At 40.7% G+C, this 20761-nt stretch overlaps 1 protein-coding gene across 2 annotated transcripts in view; it reads left to right on the top strand.

Annotated features, from left to right (window-relative positions):
* The window catches only part of NFATC1 (nuclear factor of activated T cells 1), a 1564586-nt gene that overhangs the window by 1153334 nt on the left and 390491 nt on the right, over positions 1 to 20761 (top strand). Inside the window, exon 9 of one of the 2 annotated variants that reach the window (XM_044066987.1) lies at positions 4362 to 4741. In XM_044066987.1, the coding sequence (XP_043922922.1) occupies positions 4362 to 4741 (380 nt within the window). Of the gene's footprint in view, positions 1 to 4361; positions 5034 to 20761 lie in introns of both variants that reach the window. The other variant, XM_044066986.1, reaches the window with a different exon arrangement.

The following is a 20761-nucleotide window of genomic DNA, read 5'->3' as shown; positions in this document are numbered from 1 at the left end:
CTGTGTCAAACAAGGCATAATCTGTGGAGACAGGAAGGGAAATGCTATGGGATAATATAAGGAGATAGCACAGCAGACGACTGGTACCTTGTCTGTCACACTACAAGAGAGAAAAGAGAAAAATGAATGGGTAAAGTTTATGGCCCACTATATTCTGAGTAATGTGATGGGCATCCTCAATTTTTCTCCCACTTTTTCTTCTCTTGCACTACTTGAGGCTAGAAGGAAATTCAGAATAGGATTTTTTGGCTAGGCTTGAAATGGTCTGCAAAACGATTGCCTAGTACTTACATGTTTACTTACATGTGAATCTTTAATGGCAAAGGCAAGTAAAGGGAACAGGGCTGGAGCAGTCATAAGAAGGTAGTCGTCAAAAGGTATCTCAACAGGCTGGGATGTTCATGTCTAAATCTGCAGAGGAAAACACAGTGGCAGAATTACTGGACAAAAATGACTTCATCCAAGTGGTACAAGAATGAGAGACTAAGAGTTTTAAATATGTATTCCACAGCAAATAAAGCATGCAGCTGGTAGGTAGGATCACCTGTAGCCAGCAATGACCATGCCACAATGCGTTTAACTATGAAGGAAGTGATTACAACACAGAAGAGAGAAGCCAAGATCTGAGATGAATATTTTCACACAAGTATATTGTGGCATAAAGGCAAGTGCAGAAGAAAGAAAACTAGTGTGGATTACCAGAGTGAGAAAAACCTGTGATGGCAAATGTGACCTACCAGTGACTGAGGGAAGGAGGGGGAAGGAAATGGAGTATGACTATTCTAGCAAGAGCACTCCCCATATTGTAAGGAAAGCAAAATCAGACCTAAGAGCTAACAAGAGGAGGGAAAAGCTCTTTCATGTATAGTGGGGAATGTAAGAAAGGTGAGGCATTTTGCCAAAAGTCCATCAGGGATGGAAGGGAATACATCCTGGATATTAATAAGGCAAAGATTCTGAGCAAATGTACCATCTCAACATTCAGAGAATAAGAAAAGAGAGAGAAGTAACAGTATGGAGAGTTTGGGTAGGAGGAGGGTGTGGCAGTATTAGTAGACAATAGGATAGATAAGTAGACAATAAAGAGAGGGTTGCTAGGACTTAAAGTAAATTCAAGGGCTGGATGGCATATACCCAAGAATTTCATAGGGTGCTGTCAGCTTCTCTCACATACGTCTTTAGCAGTCCATGAAAGTGGAAAGTTGCCAAAACACTGCAGGTTGGCTACCACGGCAGCATTCCACAAATCACGAACAAGAATAGACCCAGTTAGTGACAAACCTCTTAGCCTTACAGCAGTAATAGGTAAAGCCATGGGAAAAAAGATTGGGGCTTGGTATAATGGTTAAGGTGTTTGACTCATGGATACAAGGTACAGCGTTTGATTCTCACCTTCAGGAAGGAATTTGCCTAGGCTTAGAATGGCCTATTAAGAAAGTTAGCCCAGTAATTAGCTATGAACTTATATATTTAAGTATATGAAATAAATAAATATATATATATATATATATATATATATATATATATATATATAAACTAATATATTTAGCATAATGGTTAAGGTGTTTACCTCACAAACAAGAGATATAGAGGTTGCTTCTCACCAAGGGAAATTTCCAAGGCTTAAAATAGCCCAGAAGAGCAGGTAGCCTAGTACTTTCCTATGAACTTAAGACAGAGAGGGGCTGGTAAAATTGCTGTAGGGCAGACGTTTCTTGGTTGAAAGCCAACACATTTTTTTGTAGTCAGTGCGTATTGTCAGTCCACTGTTATTAATGCAACTTGAGGACACTGAAACTGTACAGGGGAAACTTACCAGATGCAGTATTGCTGTGTTTTAGCAAGACCTTTGTCTCTAGTCCCCACAAATGTCTAAATGGAAAACTAGGAGGCATAGTAGGAGAAAAAGGTAGGTGGTCACCAGCAGTAGCAAGTAGAAGGAAGAAGATGGTTGAGCTGGGAGCACTGCCAGCTGACAAAGATTTAGCTAGTGTAGTCCCATGATAGTTGTTCCTATGCCCACTACTCTCTGGGGTATTGTCAGGCATAATCAGTGATATGGAGAATGATCATCCTATATGTGAAGGATTACATGGCTCTGCTTTGCCTATATTTGTTTTGCCAGGGTCTTCATTTCCTTCTCCTATTCAAATAGCAAGCTAGTAGGTGAATTGGCATTCCTATAAATGGCCAGTAAGTAGGTAGGGTGGGATGTGTGTGTGTCTGTGTGCTGTAATGGGTTGGCATCCCACCCAGAACTGGTTCTGTGACTTACATTCATTGTTACCCTCCCCCCCGCCACACACGCACACACACACACACACACACACACACGCACACACACGCACACACACGCACACACACGCACACACACACACACACACAGACACACACACATTGTCTTCTGCAACCCCAGGTAGACTGAAGTGTTAGAAAATAAGTGAAATAATGTTTGGCTAGTTTGATTAACACACCATTATAATAAATGATTTGAATGTCATCTTCTCTTATCCTATGTACAACTTGTCTTGCATTTTAAAACAGTGGCAGTTGTGTCCTAGGGTTAAAACTGCATGTAGGCTGCTTGGAAATCTTGATATTTGTGCTGTTATAACACAGGTGCAAGTGGAAACCTTTGATCATGCCTTTGTTTTTGTGTATATTTCTTGTTTACATGTTTTTGTTTTCTATATACAATATTTAATGCTAGCATTTTGATTTAAACTTGAAATAAGTTTCCTGTTTTCCTCTCCTTTTTAGTATCTTTGTTCTGTTTGGTAGCGATTTATACAGCTATCCTCCCATTTTACAAGTTATTCAAGATGAGGAACAAAACCACAATACTAGGTTTGATTTTGATCAGTAAAACCCATTCATTACTTGTATACCCAACAAAGTACTGACATTTATACTCTGTATGCTGCTAATAATTTAATGGCCATCTCCCCTACCTCCCATCCTATTTCTGTATTGCTGCAGGTGAGTGCAAGGCATCATTTGCTTTGTCAAATGCTGCTTTTTTAGTGCCTTACGATAATACTGGAGAAATTGTAATGGATCTGACAGTATTTCAGTAAAGCAGTTTGTTAAAATAAAGTGCATTATAAATATTGATTAGTGGTGGGAGTTGATGATTTTCCCTAACAAAAAGAAGTAAGGTCATTTACTTCCAAATTATGTTTACAAACATTAATTGACTTACTGTGTGCAGTACTCCTTTACAGTTGTGCTTTCTGCTACTTCTGAAACCTTTGGTTTACTTTCTGTGTTCCAATACATGATACTCTTCAACGGAACTAAGCAAAAATGCCACTATTACAATGTCTGTTTAGCAACTGGTTGCCACTACTGTATAGTTGTAACACCCATTTCTGTAGTGTTCCAATCACAATGAGATCATATCACGAGTAAGCAACACTTCAGTCTACCTTGTTAACTGAGTAGTAATGTTAAACACACCTTGGTGCACTTTTATGATTGCCTTAGCCTACAACTGTTATGATAAGATCGTGTTGGTTACTGTTTTATATCCCTTTGAAAGAGCCAGTTAGACAACCTAAATAAAAAAAAAAAACAATCCGTTCTGACAGACAGGAATTGAATTTTATTTCATCTCTCCTTCTTTGTAATAATTTTATAATCTGGATAATTCTTTCCAGGATGCATGTTTAGTTTTACTGTCATGCAGCTGTGTCTTGGGTTAAGACATGCCACCACGCTCATGTATTAGAACTTGACTACACGTCCTACAGTAACTTATTGTTTGCAGGCAGTCTGAGTAATCTTGTAAAATGTCACCTTTCAATTATTTATGTAAAAATAAGTAACATACACATGGTGCAACTTCTGGTCAAAGTATAGTGATTTCAGTCTAAAGGTCTATGTGTCTGCCCTACATATTAAAATGTGCATGTCTGTCATAAAGTTCTGAAAATCTTTCACATATTGTTGAAGTAAAATTTCTTTACTTTTATCAAGAAAGGCATCAGTAGCTGCTGAAATACAACAGTATACATTTTTCACTTTGAATGTAAGTAATTGGTACAAATGCATGGAGCCTTTGGCTCTAAGGTCTCTGCAGCAACATGGCTGTTTGAAAATGTATTTTTTTATGGCACATTAGTACTGGGGAGGATTCCAAAGAAAATAGTTCATGTCTTTATTAGAACCAGCTGTAACTTTCTTTTGCTGATGACTCATCCTTTTGCTTTTTTTTAACTAGTAGGAGAGCTAAGCATTGACACACAGTATTTTTCATAAAAAGTTTGTTTTGTAGAGGGACCCTGGCCACAGGCGACACAGTCAAATGAATGTGTAACTTACATTTATTCTGTTTCTTTTTTCTTTTTTTGTCTTTACAGTTCCTGTTATAAAAACAGAGCCCACTGATGACTACGAGACTGCTCAGTCTTGTGTATCAATGAGTCAAGGATTGAGTCCTTTATCGAAAGGCTATTTTGGCCAGCAGATCTTAATGCCACCAGATCCTGGTTCCTGTTTTGTGGCTGGCTTCAGCTCCTGCCAGCAAAGAAACACTGTGATGTCATCTTCGCCAAACTCCAGCCCCAAGTTGCATGACCTTTCACATTCTTCGTACAAGTGCATCACTAATACAGGCCACAGCCACTTAGGTCTTCAGCAGTCAACTTCAGCTGTGCCCACAATACAAGAGGTTCCACGATCATTAGTAGTGCATCCCAGCTCTCCAGACCAACCATCTCACGTCTTGCTGCAGCCGCAGGTGAGTCAACATCTGAGCAGTAGCTGTTCCCATGGTTACCAGCAAACACTCTATCCCAACAGTCCCCCTCCTTCAGTTCAATCTGTCACCCAGGAATCAAGCTTTGTGCAGGCCTACAGTCCAACCAGGATTGGTTCACACCAGCAACCACAGAAGGTTCACAACACTGAGTCACCAACAGCTCAGCCACTGTCATTACCAGAGTTGCATGAAGACAGTAACCTTAATTCCCTTCCTGTAACAGTGAAGCAGGAGCCACCTGAAGAGTTGGACCAAATGTATCTGGATGATGGTAAGTGCAGACATGCTCTAAAAGGTGTGCATTTAAATATGTTTGGTTGTAAACAGCTGAAGCATTTTCTGGGAAGCAGGTATCCTTCAGCTTTATTAGGATTCTACATCTTATCATATGATAAACAGAACAGAACATTAAAACATAGCTTTTTTATTTCATTATGCAAAGCTGGTTAACATGTAGTGTGCTGCATTCCTGAAGCCAGTTAGAGGCTAGAGAATGATGTATCACTTACCTGTTCACAGATTATGGTTTATTTAAAATGCAAGAGCTGTAACAATTGTGCTTAACTTGTGAGTGCAAAGGTGACAAAAAATTCTTGGCTGTTGCTCTCTTAAGGTTCTGAATCAGCTGAAAGTTAGACATCTCCGTACATAATTTATATCTGGGGAAACAATGAGAACTTTAGTTACTTCAGCAAAATTTGTGTTTCTTTTGTTTGCTTATGTTATATATTAAAGTGCTGTAGCTGTATAATGAAACACAAAGTTGGGGCTTTTGGGTGGTGCTGCAGGCTCAAGGGTAGGAATTATAAAAACATGGCAGTGGGGAGCTAGGAATAACTCTAGGCACATTATTCACAAGACAACAGTTTCAACAGCATTAAAAACAATTACATTACAAGCCTTAAATCTTACTCTTCAGTCTGTTTATATGTTCTAGTGGCAGACCATAACTGTAACTTTTTTGGCTGCAGATCAGAACTGCCTGACAGCTGTTAGGAACCAGTTGCTTCTTATCCCTATAATATAACTACTTCAACCATGTAATGCCATGTCTAGCTTCTGCAAATGCATTAGCCAGTGTTCTTTTTTAAATAGTGGTCTGTATTAGATTGCAGCATTTTAACTTTTTAAATACTGTAATGAATGAGTCAGGCATTGGTTTCAGAAGATTTATTAGCAAAACCTAATGAAAGGGTAATCTGAAATTTGATGACATGAGCTCATAGGACAGAGATTTAGCAGTCACCACTAAATATTTCAGTAATACCACCAGTTATAAATTTAATGGGATACACAAACTCCCTTTGAGAAGAAATATAATTTGATGCAGTGTATTGTAGACTACATAAAAAGAATGTTCTTTTTTAAGTACTACAGAGATGCATTTTTGTTTTTGTTGGCATCAGTTATTTGGCATACAGACTTTGATGTATATCCTACAATAGGCTGCTATAAATTGTATTAAAACAGAATAGTATTAGAAACATTTGACATAACTGGGTGCATTACAATTATTTTGAACTGACAGCCCCTTCTGTGGAATAGAGGGGTAAAGTCTTCACTATGCCGTAGGCAACCCAAGTTCAACTAGCAGTCAGGTCATGGAGGAACTGCAAGGGAGTGGAGGACTGAAGCAGACAATATCAGTTCACCCACCACAGGGGAAGGGGAGTGAAGAAGCCAGTGTGAGTTCATCCACCACAGGGGGGGAATGAAGCAGCCAGTATCAGTTCACTCACCACAGGGAAGGTGGGAATGAAGGAGCCAGTGTGAATTCACCCACCACAGGGGGGGGGGGGTGAAGCAGCCAGTGTCAGTTCACCCACCACAGGGGAGGGGAAATGAAGCAGCCAGTGTCAGTTCATCCACCACAGGGGAAGGGGGAATGAAGCAGCCAGTATCAGTTCACCCACCACAGGGGAGGTGGGAATGAAGGAGCCAGTGTGAGTTCACCCACCATAAGGGAAGGGGGAATGAAGCAGCCAGTGTCAGTTCATCCATCACAGGGGAAGGGGGAATGAAGCAGCCAGTGTCAGTTCATCCATCACAGGGGAGGGGGGGATGAAGGAGCCAGTGTGAGTTCACCCACTATAGCGGAGGGGGAATGAAGCAGCCAGTGTCAGTTCACCCACCACAGGGGACATGGGAATGAAGGAGCCAGTATGAGTTCACCCACCACAGGGGAAGGGGGAATGAAGCAGCCAATATCAGTTCACCCACCATAGAGGAGGTGGGAATGAAGGAGCCAGTGTGAGTTCACCCATCACAGGGGAGGGGAAATGAAGCAGCCAGTATGAGTTCATCCACCACAGGGGAGGGGGGAATGAAGCAGCAAATATCAGTTCACTCACCACAGGGAAGGTGGGAATGAAGGAGCCAATGTGAATTCACCCATCACAGGGGAGGGGAGAATGAAACAGCCAATATTAGTACACCCACAACAGGGGAACGTGGAATGAGGCAGCCAGTATCAGTTCACTCATCACAGGGGAGGTGGGAATGAAGCAGCCAATATTAGTACACCCACCACAGGGGCGGGGGGAATGAAGCAGCCAATATCAGTTCATCCACTGCAGGGGAGGGGGAACACAGTTTAGTCCATTCAGGAGAGTGTGACATCCATGACTGTTTGGCAGCAGATAGCACTACAACCATACTCAGTGAATGTTATTCAGAAATGGTCTTTGGTGCAACATCATATGCATTAGGGAGTAAAGAAAAAATCCCCAAACTCTTCACAAGTGGTGGCCGTCTCCCATTGCTTGGTTCTTACCTCTGAGAGAAATAAGTGAGCTGATGGGCAGTTGTTTCTCCCGGTAAAACATGGGTCAATAGGGTTAGCAGAGAAGGGGCTATATGGTCAAGGCAGGTTTTGGGGCAAATAAAATGATTTGGAAATTAATTTTGTAAACTTGAATGAACAAAATGAATTCTTGTTGTTTAGGACTTTATTTCTTGTAGACATACAGTTTCCTCAAGGATGAAACCTGCCTGTATTTTCACCTCCCCAAAAACAGCTTTACCCATTTTTCAAAGTAGATAATATACTCTAGTGGTCCTAACTCCTGCCATGGTGGTGGCATGCACATCTGCCAATGCTGCAACTATGTTCATGTATGCCTGCTCCTTTACATGAAGGACAGGCACTACCATCACTGGCTTGGGCATCAGTAGTGTCTAGCCCTCTCCTTTCATTGTACATGAAACCTCCATCTCTGAAAACCAGAATGGCTGGCATAGCTGGTCAGGAACCACCTCCCACCGCAGATGATATGCATTGCCCAACCTCACTGCCAGGACTGTCAGTTGCCTAAGCCACTAAATGAACTCAAGTCACCTGGGAGGTAGTCAGGGCTTTATCCCTCTACAGCATTGGGCTGGCACAAAAGACATTTACATTTTCAGTAATACAAGACCATGCTAGTTTGACTGTTCCTTGTCTTTCAGTAATGCCTTGAAAGGAATAAAAAAAAACACAGCATACTTATATTGTAAAAAAAAAAAAAATCATGTTTTCTGTTAGCATTTGGAAATCATCTGAATGTCAGGCACATTCCAGCAACATTTAAATATACAAGAGCCATTTCTTTTTTCAGACAAAATTGCCTGTGTTAGACAAATTCAACCACAATGTTTTAACATGTAGGGTGGCACAGTGGTGCAGAGGTTAGTATTTCTTTCTCTAGTTTTGCTTTTGGCTGGGGTGTATTCTGTGCAGATTGTACACATTCTCTGTCTTTCTGAGTTTTACCAGGTGCTCAGACTATCTTCCTGTTTCTAAATGCAAAAATGAGTGATCCTTCAAACTGACCATAACCGCATGCCACAATGTTGTTTATGCACACACCTCTGTGTGTGTGTGTGTGGGGGGGGGGGGGTGTATGTGATGCATGCATGTACACGTGACTATACATGTGTGATGAGATGGGCTAGCTTCCAGCCTAAGATTAATTTCTGTGTTTTGCACCCAATGATTGCCAAAGCAATACGTGGGCTCCTCTGCAGCCTTGAAGTAGGTAAAGTACAGAATCAGAGAATTAATTTTTTTTTTTTTTTTTGTGCTGTCTTTATTGATCTTCTTAGAAAGAAAAAAATGCATAGCATGATCTTGATAAGATACAGCTGTCACATACAAAGCACTTATAAAAATCACCCTGGAAAGGACTAATCAGAATCTTAAATAATGTTACATCTAATAACATGACCTATTAACTTTTTTAAAATGGTGCTTAAACCATTGTTATCTCTGACACAATTAATACACTCCCCATTCACTTATCACATCCTCTTCAAGTGCCTAGTGACTTGGCAGTATACAGCCATAATGAGCTGCATCATCAGTGTACATCAGAACTGATTTACATAAATCATGAGACCCATACTCAGGATAACAGTCAATCCAATGACTCCCCTATTGTCTTATGACAACTCAGTACTGGGACAACTTTTGTCTCCTGAACTCAATCTCATATTGCCAATGTTCCTCATTTTAATGGTGCTTAATTCACTTAAATACCATTACAAATAAAATCTACATCATAAATCTCATAGCATCTAATACTTGTACAACGTATCAGATTCTCTTATTGAACCTGGTAGCTGTGGTTATTCAACTTGGTCTCTAAAATATCCCTAAGGTCTGTAAGCCTTTGTTCTTTTCACTCCATAAGGTCATTAAAAACCTTGACAAGTGATCTACTAGTAACATATTAAATGACCATATGAGTGTATCTCTCTTCTGCCATAATAAAAAAATAGCTGAGCATCTTGCTGTGCTTCATCTGAAGTGAGATGTTACCATTCTCATTATTATACAAAGTGCAAGCACAAGTAAGTTACAGTAGCTTTTCTTTAAAAAATTCTCTCTGAATTTCCCTTATGGATAACTTTGTAATGTTTCAGTTCTTCACTGAAGACAGAGCAGCTCTTTAACCTCATTTATAGAACCCCTTTTAGTTATCCCTACATTATCAATTCTCCAGTTCACAAACAATAAATAAAAAAGCAGCAGCAACAACCATTACTAAAAGCGACCGTTTAATGTAAAAATGAAGCTATAAAATATCAACAGAAATCTGTCAGCAGAAATTATGAGCTCTTTCGGGCTGTGCCCTTCATCAGATAAAATACCGTATTCAACTCAATCAATATGTTTGAAAATGAAGACCAATCACAATTCAGTACTGTACCCACTCCACTGTTTTTTATGGGCGGGTTTCATTGGAATGACATCATTAAGTCCTGGATAAACATGTGCTGTAAGCTTTATTATCCATATAGTTTCCTCATATTCCATATCATTTACAACGTCACCTCCTCTAAAACCCCTGTAAGCCATAAATAAGCTCCGTATAGCCATAAATGTAAACTGATGTTCTTCATGCTGGGATGTGTCCCTATAGAGGGTATTATGCTCATTCTGTACCCTGATAGCCAAAAGGTGATTAAGAATTCTGGCTTTAAGCATGCGATTCATTTTCCCTACATAATAGCAGGTACATGCCTGACAGGTAACCAAATAAACAACATTGGTGGTCCTACAGTTGGCTTTAGCACCAAACTGATGGGATGAGTAATCCTGCATCCTTATTAATATATTATGAGAGAGAGGTGCTCTCTTTGTTGAGGCAATTTGTGAATAATGGGTATAATGAGAGTGATGTGTGCAATATCACTTGATTGCAAAAGGACCATAGAAGAGGTAAAATATGTCCTTGGCTGAAAAAACAAGGTAATGATGCTGGAGAAGTCAGCAATAAGGTTAACGGAGGTAACAATAAATTAAGATTAATGTTCACATATAGTAGTAACATTCATGGGATATGTGACATTGTCAGGCGTAACTGGAAGATTTTCCTTACGGATGAGAAGATTGGAAGGAGGTGGGAGACTGGCCTAATTCTGGATTTAGGAGAAACAAAAATCTAAAAGATATCTTGAGCCATGAAGGAAAGGGGGGATTGACAACAGGTAATAAACACGAGAGGAACTAGACCCTGTGGGAATTGTAAGGCCTGCAGATATATTAATAAGGATGCAGGATTTACTCATCCCAATACAGGTAAACTCTATCAGTTTGGTGCTAAAGCCAACTGTAGGACCACCAATGTTGTTTATTTGGCTACCTGTCAGCCATGTACCTGCTATTATGTAGGGAAAACAAACTGTATGCTTAAAACCAGGATTCTTAATCACCTTTCGACTGTCAGGGTACAGAATGAGCATAATCCCCTCTATAGGCACACATCCCAGAATGAAGGACATCAGTTTGCATTTATGGCTCTACAGAACATTTACAAGTGTTTTAGAGGAGGTGACATTGTAAATGATACGGAATATGAGGAAACTAGATGGATGATAGTGCTTACAGCACATGATGTTCTTCATCCCACATTGCTGCAGTCCTAACACTTGGGTAGTCCGCTGTCCCAGTCGGCCCGAATACCAAAGTATAAGGCTGACGTCGGTCAAGGCGCATTAGTCTGACGTCAGGACGTCAGGGTACAAATGCGCATGACCGACGTCATATCCTCAGTCTTTTTTGCCGCATGGTCCGATGCAGAAGCAGTATTGCGAGTGCAGGTTGGCGTTCTGAAATTTTCTGAAGTCGGAGTTTCAGACCGAATCAAAGTTGGCTAAGTACCCGTTGGGAATATTTTGTTTTTTTCTTGCCTCAGTATTTAACCGGATGTCAGAAAAAGTGAATAACTGTATTTCTTGTGGGAAACAGATACCTCATAGGGATTACCATACCTTGTGTATACCTTGCTTAGGGCCTGAGCACGACGTTGTTGGATGTCGCTCTTGTGCTAGATTTAACAAACGCACTATAAAGAGAAGATTAGACTGTGCCAGGTTAGTTTTTGGGAAGCGTTGTAATTATAAAATGCCGTCGGATGCTCCGACGCCCGCTTCGTCTAAAAAGCGCAAGGACAAAGCAGCAAAGCCTAGGTTGGAAGAACCGTCTGTCCCGGACGTCGGTTCTTTAGAGGGCTCGGTGGAGCCGGAGGTTCTGCCAGAAGTTTCTTTGGAGTCTCAGGGAGAGACTTTACTGTTACAAGATGTGTCCTCTCAGGAGGTAGGCCAGGCTGAGGGGGCTTCTCAGGTAGCTGTTCTCCCCTCCCTTCCTAAGGTGGTTAGGCCCTCCCCTTCTGTTTCCAAGGCTTCTTCGAGAGGCAGGCCAGGTTTAACTTCAGTCGGTGTTTCTCCTAGTTCTTCAGGGTCTCTGCCTAAGAAACATATGCTTAAAATGGCAGAAGATTTGATTACTATGATTAGAGGTTCTATGCCCCTCCTGATAAGAGGCCTAGGGTGGAACCTGAGCTTGAGAGTTTTGAGCAGTGTTCGAGGCTTCTGAGTCTTGGCTGAAGACTTGCAGGAGTATCCTCCTTATTCTGATTCTGATGTAGATGATTCTACCCCTTGGCTTCTCCTCCTGAGGATTTTTCTTTTCAGAGACTCTTCATTCCATGAGGGAGCATTTTAAATGGGAAGGTCAAGATTTCTCTGATTCCAGGAAAAGGCTTAGGAATTTTTGTTTCTACCCCAGCATAGGCCTTTGGCTATACCTCCTGTTCTGGATGTGGTGGAAGATGTTTTTGCAGAGGCTTCCCTGAACCCTGATTCTTTGCCTCCTGCCCCAGTTAAACCGGATAGGTATTATAGGGTGCCTGAAGCTCATAAGTATCTTTTAAGAGTCCTAGGGCAGACCCAGAAACTGTTTCTCAGGGGCCTAAAGGTGTTAAGGCTTCTGTTGTTAAAAATCCTGTTCCTCCTGATAAAGAGGCAAGGGCTTTGGATAGATGGGGAAAGAAGGTGTATACTTCTTCCACTTTAGCCATGAGGGCTTTGAATTGCCAGTTCCACATGTTAAAATACCAAAATTATCTCCTTTCACAATTGAAGTCTAAGGTGGATGCTCTGGCGGAAGGTATTGAGTGTAAAGAGTTGCAGGATTTAGTTCATGTTTCTGAACAGGTGGGTAAGCATTCTTTGCAATGTGGTTTTGATGCTGTACAGGCCTCTTCGAGGGTGGCTGCCACTGGTTCTGTTCTTCGCAGGCACGCCTGGCTGAGGGATCAGAATTTGGCTGAGCATGTTAAGACAAGGATTTTAGATGCTCCGTTACAATCTGATGTGTTGTTTGGTTCGCCTGTGGAAGCAGTTTTAAAGAAAATGGAGGACAAGGCTAAGTCTATGCAGACTGTTAAAGATTTTTTGCAGGTTCAGCCTCCGAAGTTTAGTAGAAATTGGCCTACTAAGGGGTGGACATATCCTTCTTATGATTCCCAGTCTAGGGGTAGGTCTAGACGTGGTAGGGGCAGAGCTCAAGGTTCTTTTAGGCCTAGAACAGGGAGTTCACCTGCTCAGTCTTCTGGTGAGGGCAGGGGTCAGTCCTTTCGTAAACAGACCAAATGACCTGCCTTTTCAGCTGCCAGAACCTTCTCGTCTGGCAGCACCTTTGGTAGGAAGGCTGGCACTTTTCAAAGAAAATTGGAGTTTAATTACCCAAGACAGATGGGTATTGGATATCATTCACCACGGTTACAGGTTTTATTTCCATACCTTGCCTCCTTTCAAAGGCATGCCAGACATTCCTCCTCTACAAAGAAAAGAGGCTCACAAGCAAATTTCTCTGTTACTCCAAATAGGGGCCATTCAGCCGGTTCCTGTGCCAGAAAGAGGCCTAGGATTTTATTCTCGCCTGTTCCTAGTACCAAAAAAGGGGAACACGTGGAGACCAATTTTGGATTTATCTATCCTCAACACTTATCTGGACATTCCCAAGTTCAAAATGTTGACGTTACAACAGCTTTTACCTCTGCTGGGAAAAGATCACTGGATGGTAACTTTAGATCTCAAGGAGGCTTACCTTCATGTGCCTATCAGACTAAGTTGCAGGAAGTATCTGCGTTTTCGAGCTGGGAATTCCCATTATCAGTTCTCTGCATTGCCCTTTGGCTTATCTACTGCCCAGAGTATTCACAAAAGTTCTGGCTCCAGTGATAGGTTAGTTCAGGGTAAAAGGAATACAAATCTAGCCTTACTTGGGCGACTGCCTGATTCTGGCTCAAGAAAAGGAAGACCTGTTTCAGCATTTGGAACATGTGATAGCAGTGCTAAGATGCCTAGGGTATTCTGTGAGCGAAATAAAGTCCAGTCTAGTACCCTCTCAAGACATGTGCTTTCTGGGTGTGAGACTGAATACAGCAACCCAGATGGCCTTTTAACCCCGGACAAACAAAAGAATCTTTCCCTTTACTTTCATCAACTATCTCTTCAGTCCGGGCTGACTGCAAGGACAGTCCTTCAAGCCTTAGGGTTCATGGCATCTTGTATTCTGGTGCTTCCCAATGCCAAACTGCATATGAGGAAGCTACAATGGTATCTCAAAATGTATGGACACAGCACTGCCAGGATTTGGACACTGTCATTCAAATAATACCTTGCATTCAAAAGGAATTTTTGTGGTGGGCTCAGGAATGTCACCTAAACAAGGGACTCTCTGTGACCCGGCCAGAGGCGAGTCAGATTCTAACGACAGATGCCTCAGACATAGCTTGGGAGCTCATCTGAATGGAAAGTGGATACAAGACAAGTGGCCTGCCAGACTACAGCATCTACATATCAACATGAAGGAGATGTTAGCAGTCCAGTTTGCATTAATGGCTTTCAAGGAGTTACTTCTTCCAGGGCAGGTGTTGATTCTAACAGACAACACAACTGTCAAGTGGTACATCAACAAACAAGGGGGAACACATTCTTATCCTCTATGCAGGCAAGCAATGATTTTGTGGGAGACTGCGCTCAGCTTGCAACTAAATCTTCAGGCAAGGTTTCTGCCGGGAGCACAGAACTCCTTAGCAGATGTGTTAAGCAGGCAAATCATGGATCCCCACGAGTGGAAACTGGATCTTCATGTATTTCGAAATTTGACAGTGTCATGGGGAACTCCAGACATAGATCTGTTCGCTTCTCCGTTAAACCACCAGCTGCCAAAGTTTTGCACGAAAAGGTTTCATCACACAGCTTGGAAAGTGGATGCTCTTTCTTTCAGTTGGAAAAATCTTCATGTGTATGCCTTTCCACCTCTGCCTCTCCTCCCAAAGGTACTCCTAAAGGTCAGACAAGACAAGCCAAGGATGATTTTAATAGCTCCAGATTGGCCTCGGCAACACTGGTACCCATTACTGAGGAGTCTGGTAAGGAAGCCTCCATGGCCTTTACCTTTGATTCCACACCTATTGTCTCAGAGGGACGGTCATCTACTCAATGTCAAGCTTCACTCTCTTCATCTAACAGCCTGGCATATTCTGTTTTGAACCACAGCAGGTCTCAACTTCCTCAACAAGTTTTGAATGTGATTATGGAAGCCAGAAGACCTAGTACAAGGAAAGTGTACGCAGAAAAATGGAAGAGATTTTTATTTTGGAGTGCAGCAAAGGATTTGGAGGTTTCTGAGCCTAATTTGAGTGTGGCTCTTCAATATCTTACTGAGTTATTGGACAAAGGTTTGTCTTTCTCTTCCATTAAGATTCATGCTGCAGCAATTTCAGCTCACTATGATTGTGACCCACCATTGTTTTCTCATCCTTTGTTCAAGCAATTTCTTAGAGGGCAAAGAATATAAGACCCCCACGTAGAGCTCCTACTCCTGCTTGGGACCTCAATTTTGTGTTGGAGAAACTTACTCTACAACCTTTTGAGCCTCGGCTACTGCTGAATTGAAATACTTGTCATGGAAGACTGCTTTTTGTTGGCCATTACTTCTGCAAGAAGGGTTTCTGAATTGCAGGCCCTTATGGCGGTTGAGCCTTTTTGATTTTCCATAAGGATAGGGTATCATTACGCACTAATCCTTCCTTTATGCCTAAGGTGGTCTCTAGTGTGGCTTTAAACCAAACTATTCATTTGCCTACTTTTATGCAGATCCCCAAAATAAGGGGAAAAGATTTTGCACACTTTAGATGTACACAGGCAGTTGCGTTATTATTTAAGAAGGACTAAGGATTTTAGGCAGTCTCAGCAGTTGTTTGTTTCTTTTGCTTTGAGTTCTCAGGGCAAGCCTGTGTCAAAACAAACTATTTCTAAGTGGATTGGGTTTTGCATTGCATTTTGTTATTCCCATCATGGCAAGGAGATTCCAGCTGGGATTAGGCCTCATTCCACTAGGGCTACTGCCACTTCAACAGCATTTCTAAGGGGGGTGGCAACTAAGGATATTTTGGAGGCAGCTACTTGGAGTTCAGTGCATACTTTCTCTAAGCATTACCACCTTCCTCTCTACTCTAAATCTAGGGCTGGTTTTGCCATGGCTATTTTGCAGGGCATGTTGACAGCTCCAGCTTCTTTATGATTTGCCAGCCTCCCTTACCTCTGCTTTGGGATTCTACCCAAGTGTTAGGACTGCAGCAATGTGGGATGAAGAACATAGTACAGTTTTGTACCTACCATAAATGTAGATGTTCAAGATCCACATTGCTGCAGTCCAATTTACCCTCCCTCCTTCCCGCTGTGTTTAGGGGTGGTTGTGTGGGTGGGGTTGTACTTTTGTAAATTTGTATATATTGTACATATATTTGGTACAGGAGTGTTTGGTGTTTTTTGGTTTTGGCCTTATCTTTTTAGGGTCTTCTGACATCTGGGGCAAGAAAAGACTGAGGATATGACGTCGGTCATGCGCATTTGTACCCTGACGTCCTGACGTCAGACTAATGCGCCTTGACCGACGTCAGCCTTATACTTTGGTATTCGGGCCGACTGGGACAGCGGACTACCCAAGTGTTAGGACTGCAGCAATGTGGATCTTCGAACATCTACATTTATGGTAGGTACAAAACTGTACTTTTATCCTGGACTTAATTATGTCATTCCAATGAAACCCGCCCTTAAAAAATGGCGGGTTCAGTACTGAATTGTGATTGGTCTTCATTTTCAAACATATTGATTGAGTTGAGTAGGGTATTTTATCTGATAAAGGGCACAGCCTGAAAGCGCTCATCATTTCTGCTGACAGATTTCTGTTGATATTTTATTGTTTCATTTTTACATTTAACGGTCGCTTTTAGTGGTGGGTGTTGCTGCTGATTTTTTCTTTATCATTTGTGGATTGTTGTGCAGAGCAGCTTGACCTTTGGTGGGGTCCTTCTTTATTATTTTTTTTTATCAATTCTCCAGTTGAGGGAACTCTCACAAGGAAACCCACAATATCATAATTGCCATTCTGTTACAACATGCATCAGTTCCTAAACTGACAGGCATCTGTTCTGTCTGTCCATTTTCCAGTAATGTGCCAGCTATTCAGAAGTATTCCAGCACATCTTCCAGATTAGGAACTGAGTTATCCCATCCAGTATTTCAGCAGATTAACAAATAATTTATATTCAATACACAGCTCTTCTTTAAAACAGGCAAATTCACATTACAATCTCAGGGGAAGTACACGCATAAAATGTAATACAGTGATATGCACTGCAGTCATATCATTAATAAAGCCAGAACAAAAGGAATGCAGCTAGCCTAAAGAGGAATTAATATCCTACCACCTTAGTCCAATCTCTCATTCAGTAAACACACCATCCATTATAATCCAGCAAATTAGTCCATTCTTGTTCAGTAAGCAAATTTACACAAACACTGCTTTGTAAAATATCAAAATCCAGTCAACCATCCACATCATCACACTGACACTCTAAATTGTCCCCATTCCACAGCAAAGCGAGTCATACTAGATTAAATAAACGCTAACTTCATCTGTCCTTCCTCCCTATAATAAAGGACTGAGGGACTTAATCATGCAGTTAAAGTATGTCCAACCACAAAACACTTAAGATGAACATAACCAGCTGATCCGACGTGGAAAGTAACTTTACAAATTTGTATACAGTTGTCTATGGAAACAAGTCATAAGCACTAATATACACCTTGAAAAAGAGTGCTACTTTACGTTGTTAATTATTTCCAACATCTTTGAGGTCATTGTCAATATTCAAATGGAGGCTACTACTGCCTTTTTGTGAAGATTGTCAGTTGCTCCAGTCCATACTCACTGTAAGAAAATGTGTTCTTTTAATGTTAATAGAAAGAAATAATGAGTATTGTGTTCTCTTAGTACTAGTGGCAGCAGATAACATAACCCAAACTTGTTCTCACCATGTCTGTCATTCCTAACTCATATGTAAGATAACATATGGTCAGAAACTTCAGATTTGTACTAAGAAACTCATATTCTTTTACCTCCACTTTATCTCAAATTTAAAAAAAAATGATCACATCTTTCTAAATTTTGTCTCCTACAACATTTAATAAATGAATACTTCATTTTCAGTTTCTGCCCTTAAAATCATAAAATATGTATTTTAAATAAGTAATCCTATCTCTACGGTGGTCATATAGAAATCATCTTTGTGGATATTAACGTATACAATTGTAACGATTTAATCTTGATGAGTCAGAATATTTCTGAGAGAGTGAGAATTGCTCAGAAATGAATGTACTTAAATGAATAATCTTGGCTATTACCGTGTTTGTAAGATTTTAGTTGTAATGAGGGCAGGGCATAGTTAGGCTTAAGCTAGGTTTCTGGCTTAGTCCCTCCAGCAACTTTAGTGTGTTTGTGAAGTAGATTGTATAAAGATAGCCAGGCTTCTGGCTTATTAGTCATATTGGTGAGGAAGCACAGGTTAAGAGGTATGGGAGTGAGGCATATATCTGTTATCATCAGTGTCTGAGTTTTTTTATGGACGCCCCATGAAGTCAAAAATGTGCAGTTGTAGGATTGTATAGTTGTGCCTCTAAGGGGTAAGAAGGATAACCTGACAAAAAAGTAGAGAAAATATTAGGAGTAATTTGCAAGGTTTGGGGAGAGAAACACTCAGGAGAGGTAGTCAAAGCCCACAGAATCCTCAAATTTCCATCTCTATAGAGTTTGACAAATAAAGTTGGTATACTCCTCCACAGGTGCATGCTTACTATTGGATAAGTGGCTTTGATGGTGCAGAATATGAATTTGATGATTTTGGTTATTTACATAAACTGATAGAGCCATAGAGGTTGTTCATAGAACTTGGTTTTAAGCCAAGCTCCTCTGCTTACTGAACATAAAATAATGGATAAGATAGTGGGAGAATGGGACTTCATTACCAGCTTCTCTGCTTGCTTATACCTTGATTTAAATGACAGTATAGCTGGATTAGAAATAATGTCAAACCAAATGCATAGCTACTAAGAATCTTGAAGGGGTGACTAGCATATCTCTAGTTAGCATCTATTAGGAGTGTGTAGACATGTTAGGAGGACACAGGTTAAGTATGAAAAAAGTTTGACTTAGACTGAAAATAAAAACATTGAGCTTTGTGAAGAGGGCCAGTAAAGCAAAAGAACAGAGGAGAGCTGTAGTGGAATTGGATCAGCTGTAGTGGCATAGACATCCGTGTGTGGCTAGGAGAGTATATATTGTAAGTAGAACTGTGGACCAAGAGGGTATTAGCTAGCGAGCAGCAAGAGTTAGTGGGAGGGAATACTGATGATCATATTACAAGGAACAGGGAAGGTCAGAAGTAAACGAAAATGTGGGAACTGTGTTTTACACAGTAATAATGTATCAAAGAAAGGGGTCAGCTGCAATAAAATAATAGGGGGAGGAAGCAAACACTGTCACACTGTGGAGATATGGTTAGCTTACACCCCATGTCATCTGCCTTTTAATATTATTATTATTTAATATTATGATGCAACAGTGGAAGACTGTAATAGAAAATTAAATAAGGTATGGCAAAGGTACTATAATTTCTCATGGCTTATTAACAGCAAATCAAACAGTAAGAGTTTTGAGTGTTTAGTGGCAAAGCTGTTCATTGGGCATACTCAGTTAACAAATTAAAAAAAAGCTAAACCATAGTATCAGTTTTCAATAAGATAAACCATAGCCATTTTGTATGTAGCTCAACATTCTTTAATGAATGGAGAAAATAAAATCAGTATAAGCTCTTTAATTATTGGAGTTGTCAGCACATTATGAAAAAGAAGGAATCAGAGCTTTCATACCATTTTTACAGTCCTGAAGGGCTACTTGTGAGCTCCCTGTTGGAAGTGTGCAGCACACTAATTTGAGTCGTGACACTTTGAAAAGTTAAAGTGAGAGTCTCACTACACTAAAAACAGTGAATTGCAAAACTTTCAGTTATGTTTCAAAAGCATGTTTGCTGCCCCCCCCCCACACACACACACACACACACACACACACACACCACCACCACCACCTGTACCTCTGCTGCTTATATATAGTAATCCTAAGATCACTCTACCACAACACATTTACTGTTCTTGGACTTTCAGTGGCCACTCTTACTTGTCACAACGAAAGTAAGGAAAATAACAGTAGTAATAAAGTTGCTGAACTGTCACTGTGCATTAATAATTTGCAGTATGACTGCCTGTAGCCGCTCTTTAGAATTTAGCCATACAGCTCACCACTAATGGATGCAGAATCTTCAGAATTTTTAATAAAGCAGGAGGCAGCTAGTATATGCATTTTTCATTCCCTTGAATATTGGTTGCAGATTACTAAGTGCTACCGTATAAATAAAGGTCAGATGGCAGGCAATATAATATCTTGGCCACAGAAGCTATCAGCTGCCACTGATCTCAGTGATAGGCTGCGTTGTACAAGGAAGCAGTCATACATGTTCTGCTTTACACCCTTGTCAGTATCACCGACTGTGTTCTTTAAAACTGTTACAGATCTACACTTCTACACTATTGTCACTCATATTCATGAACCAACCTCCTTTGGAAGAATTACTTAGTATTTCAGTTACCAGCCTGTTTTTTTTTTCCCAGATGTAGACATAGAATGGCACAAGCAGACAGAAAGCATCTACCTTTGACTGCTTTTGAGATCTGTAAGATGTGACAATTTGTAGCTTCGTATAAGGCTGCCTAATTAAGTGATATTTCTATGACAACACTGTACTTTAATTGTGGTGAAAATCTATGCCA

The sequence above is a fragment of the Protopterus annectens genome, chromosome 3.part1, assembly GCF_019279795.1.
Source record: "Protopterus annectens isolate FY-2018-M chromosome 3.part1, PAN1.0, whole genome shotgun sequence".
Lineage (NCBI taxonomy): Eukaryota > Metazoa > Chordata > Ceratodontiformes > Protopteridae > Protopterus > Protopterus annectens.
Note: the sequence above shows the minus strand (reverse complement) of the source record. Positions and strands in the feature narration are given on the sequence as shown.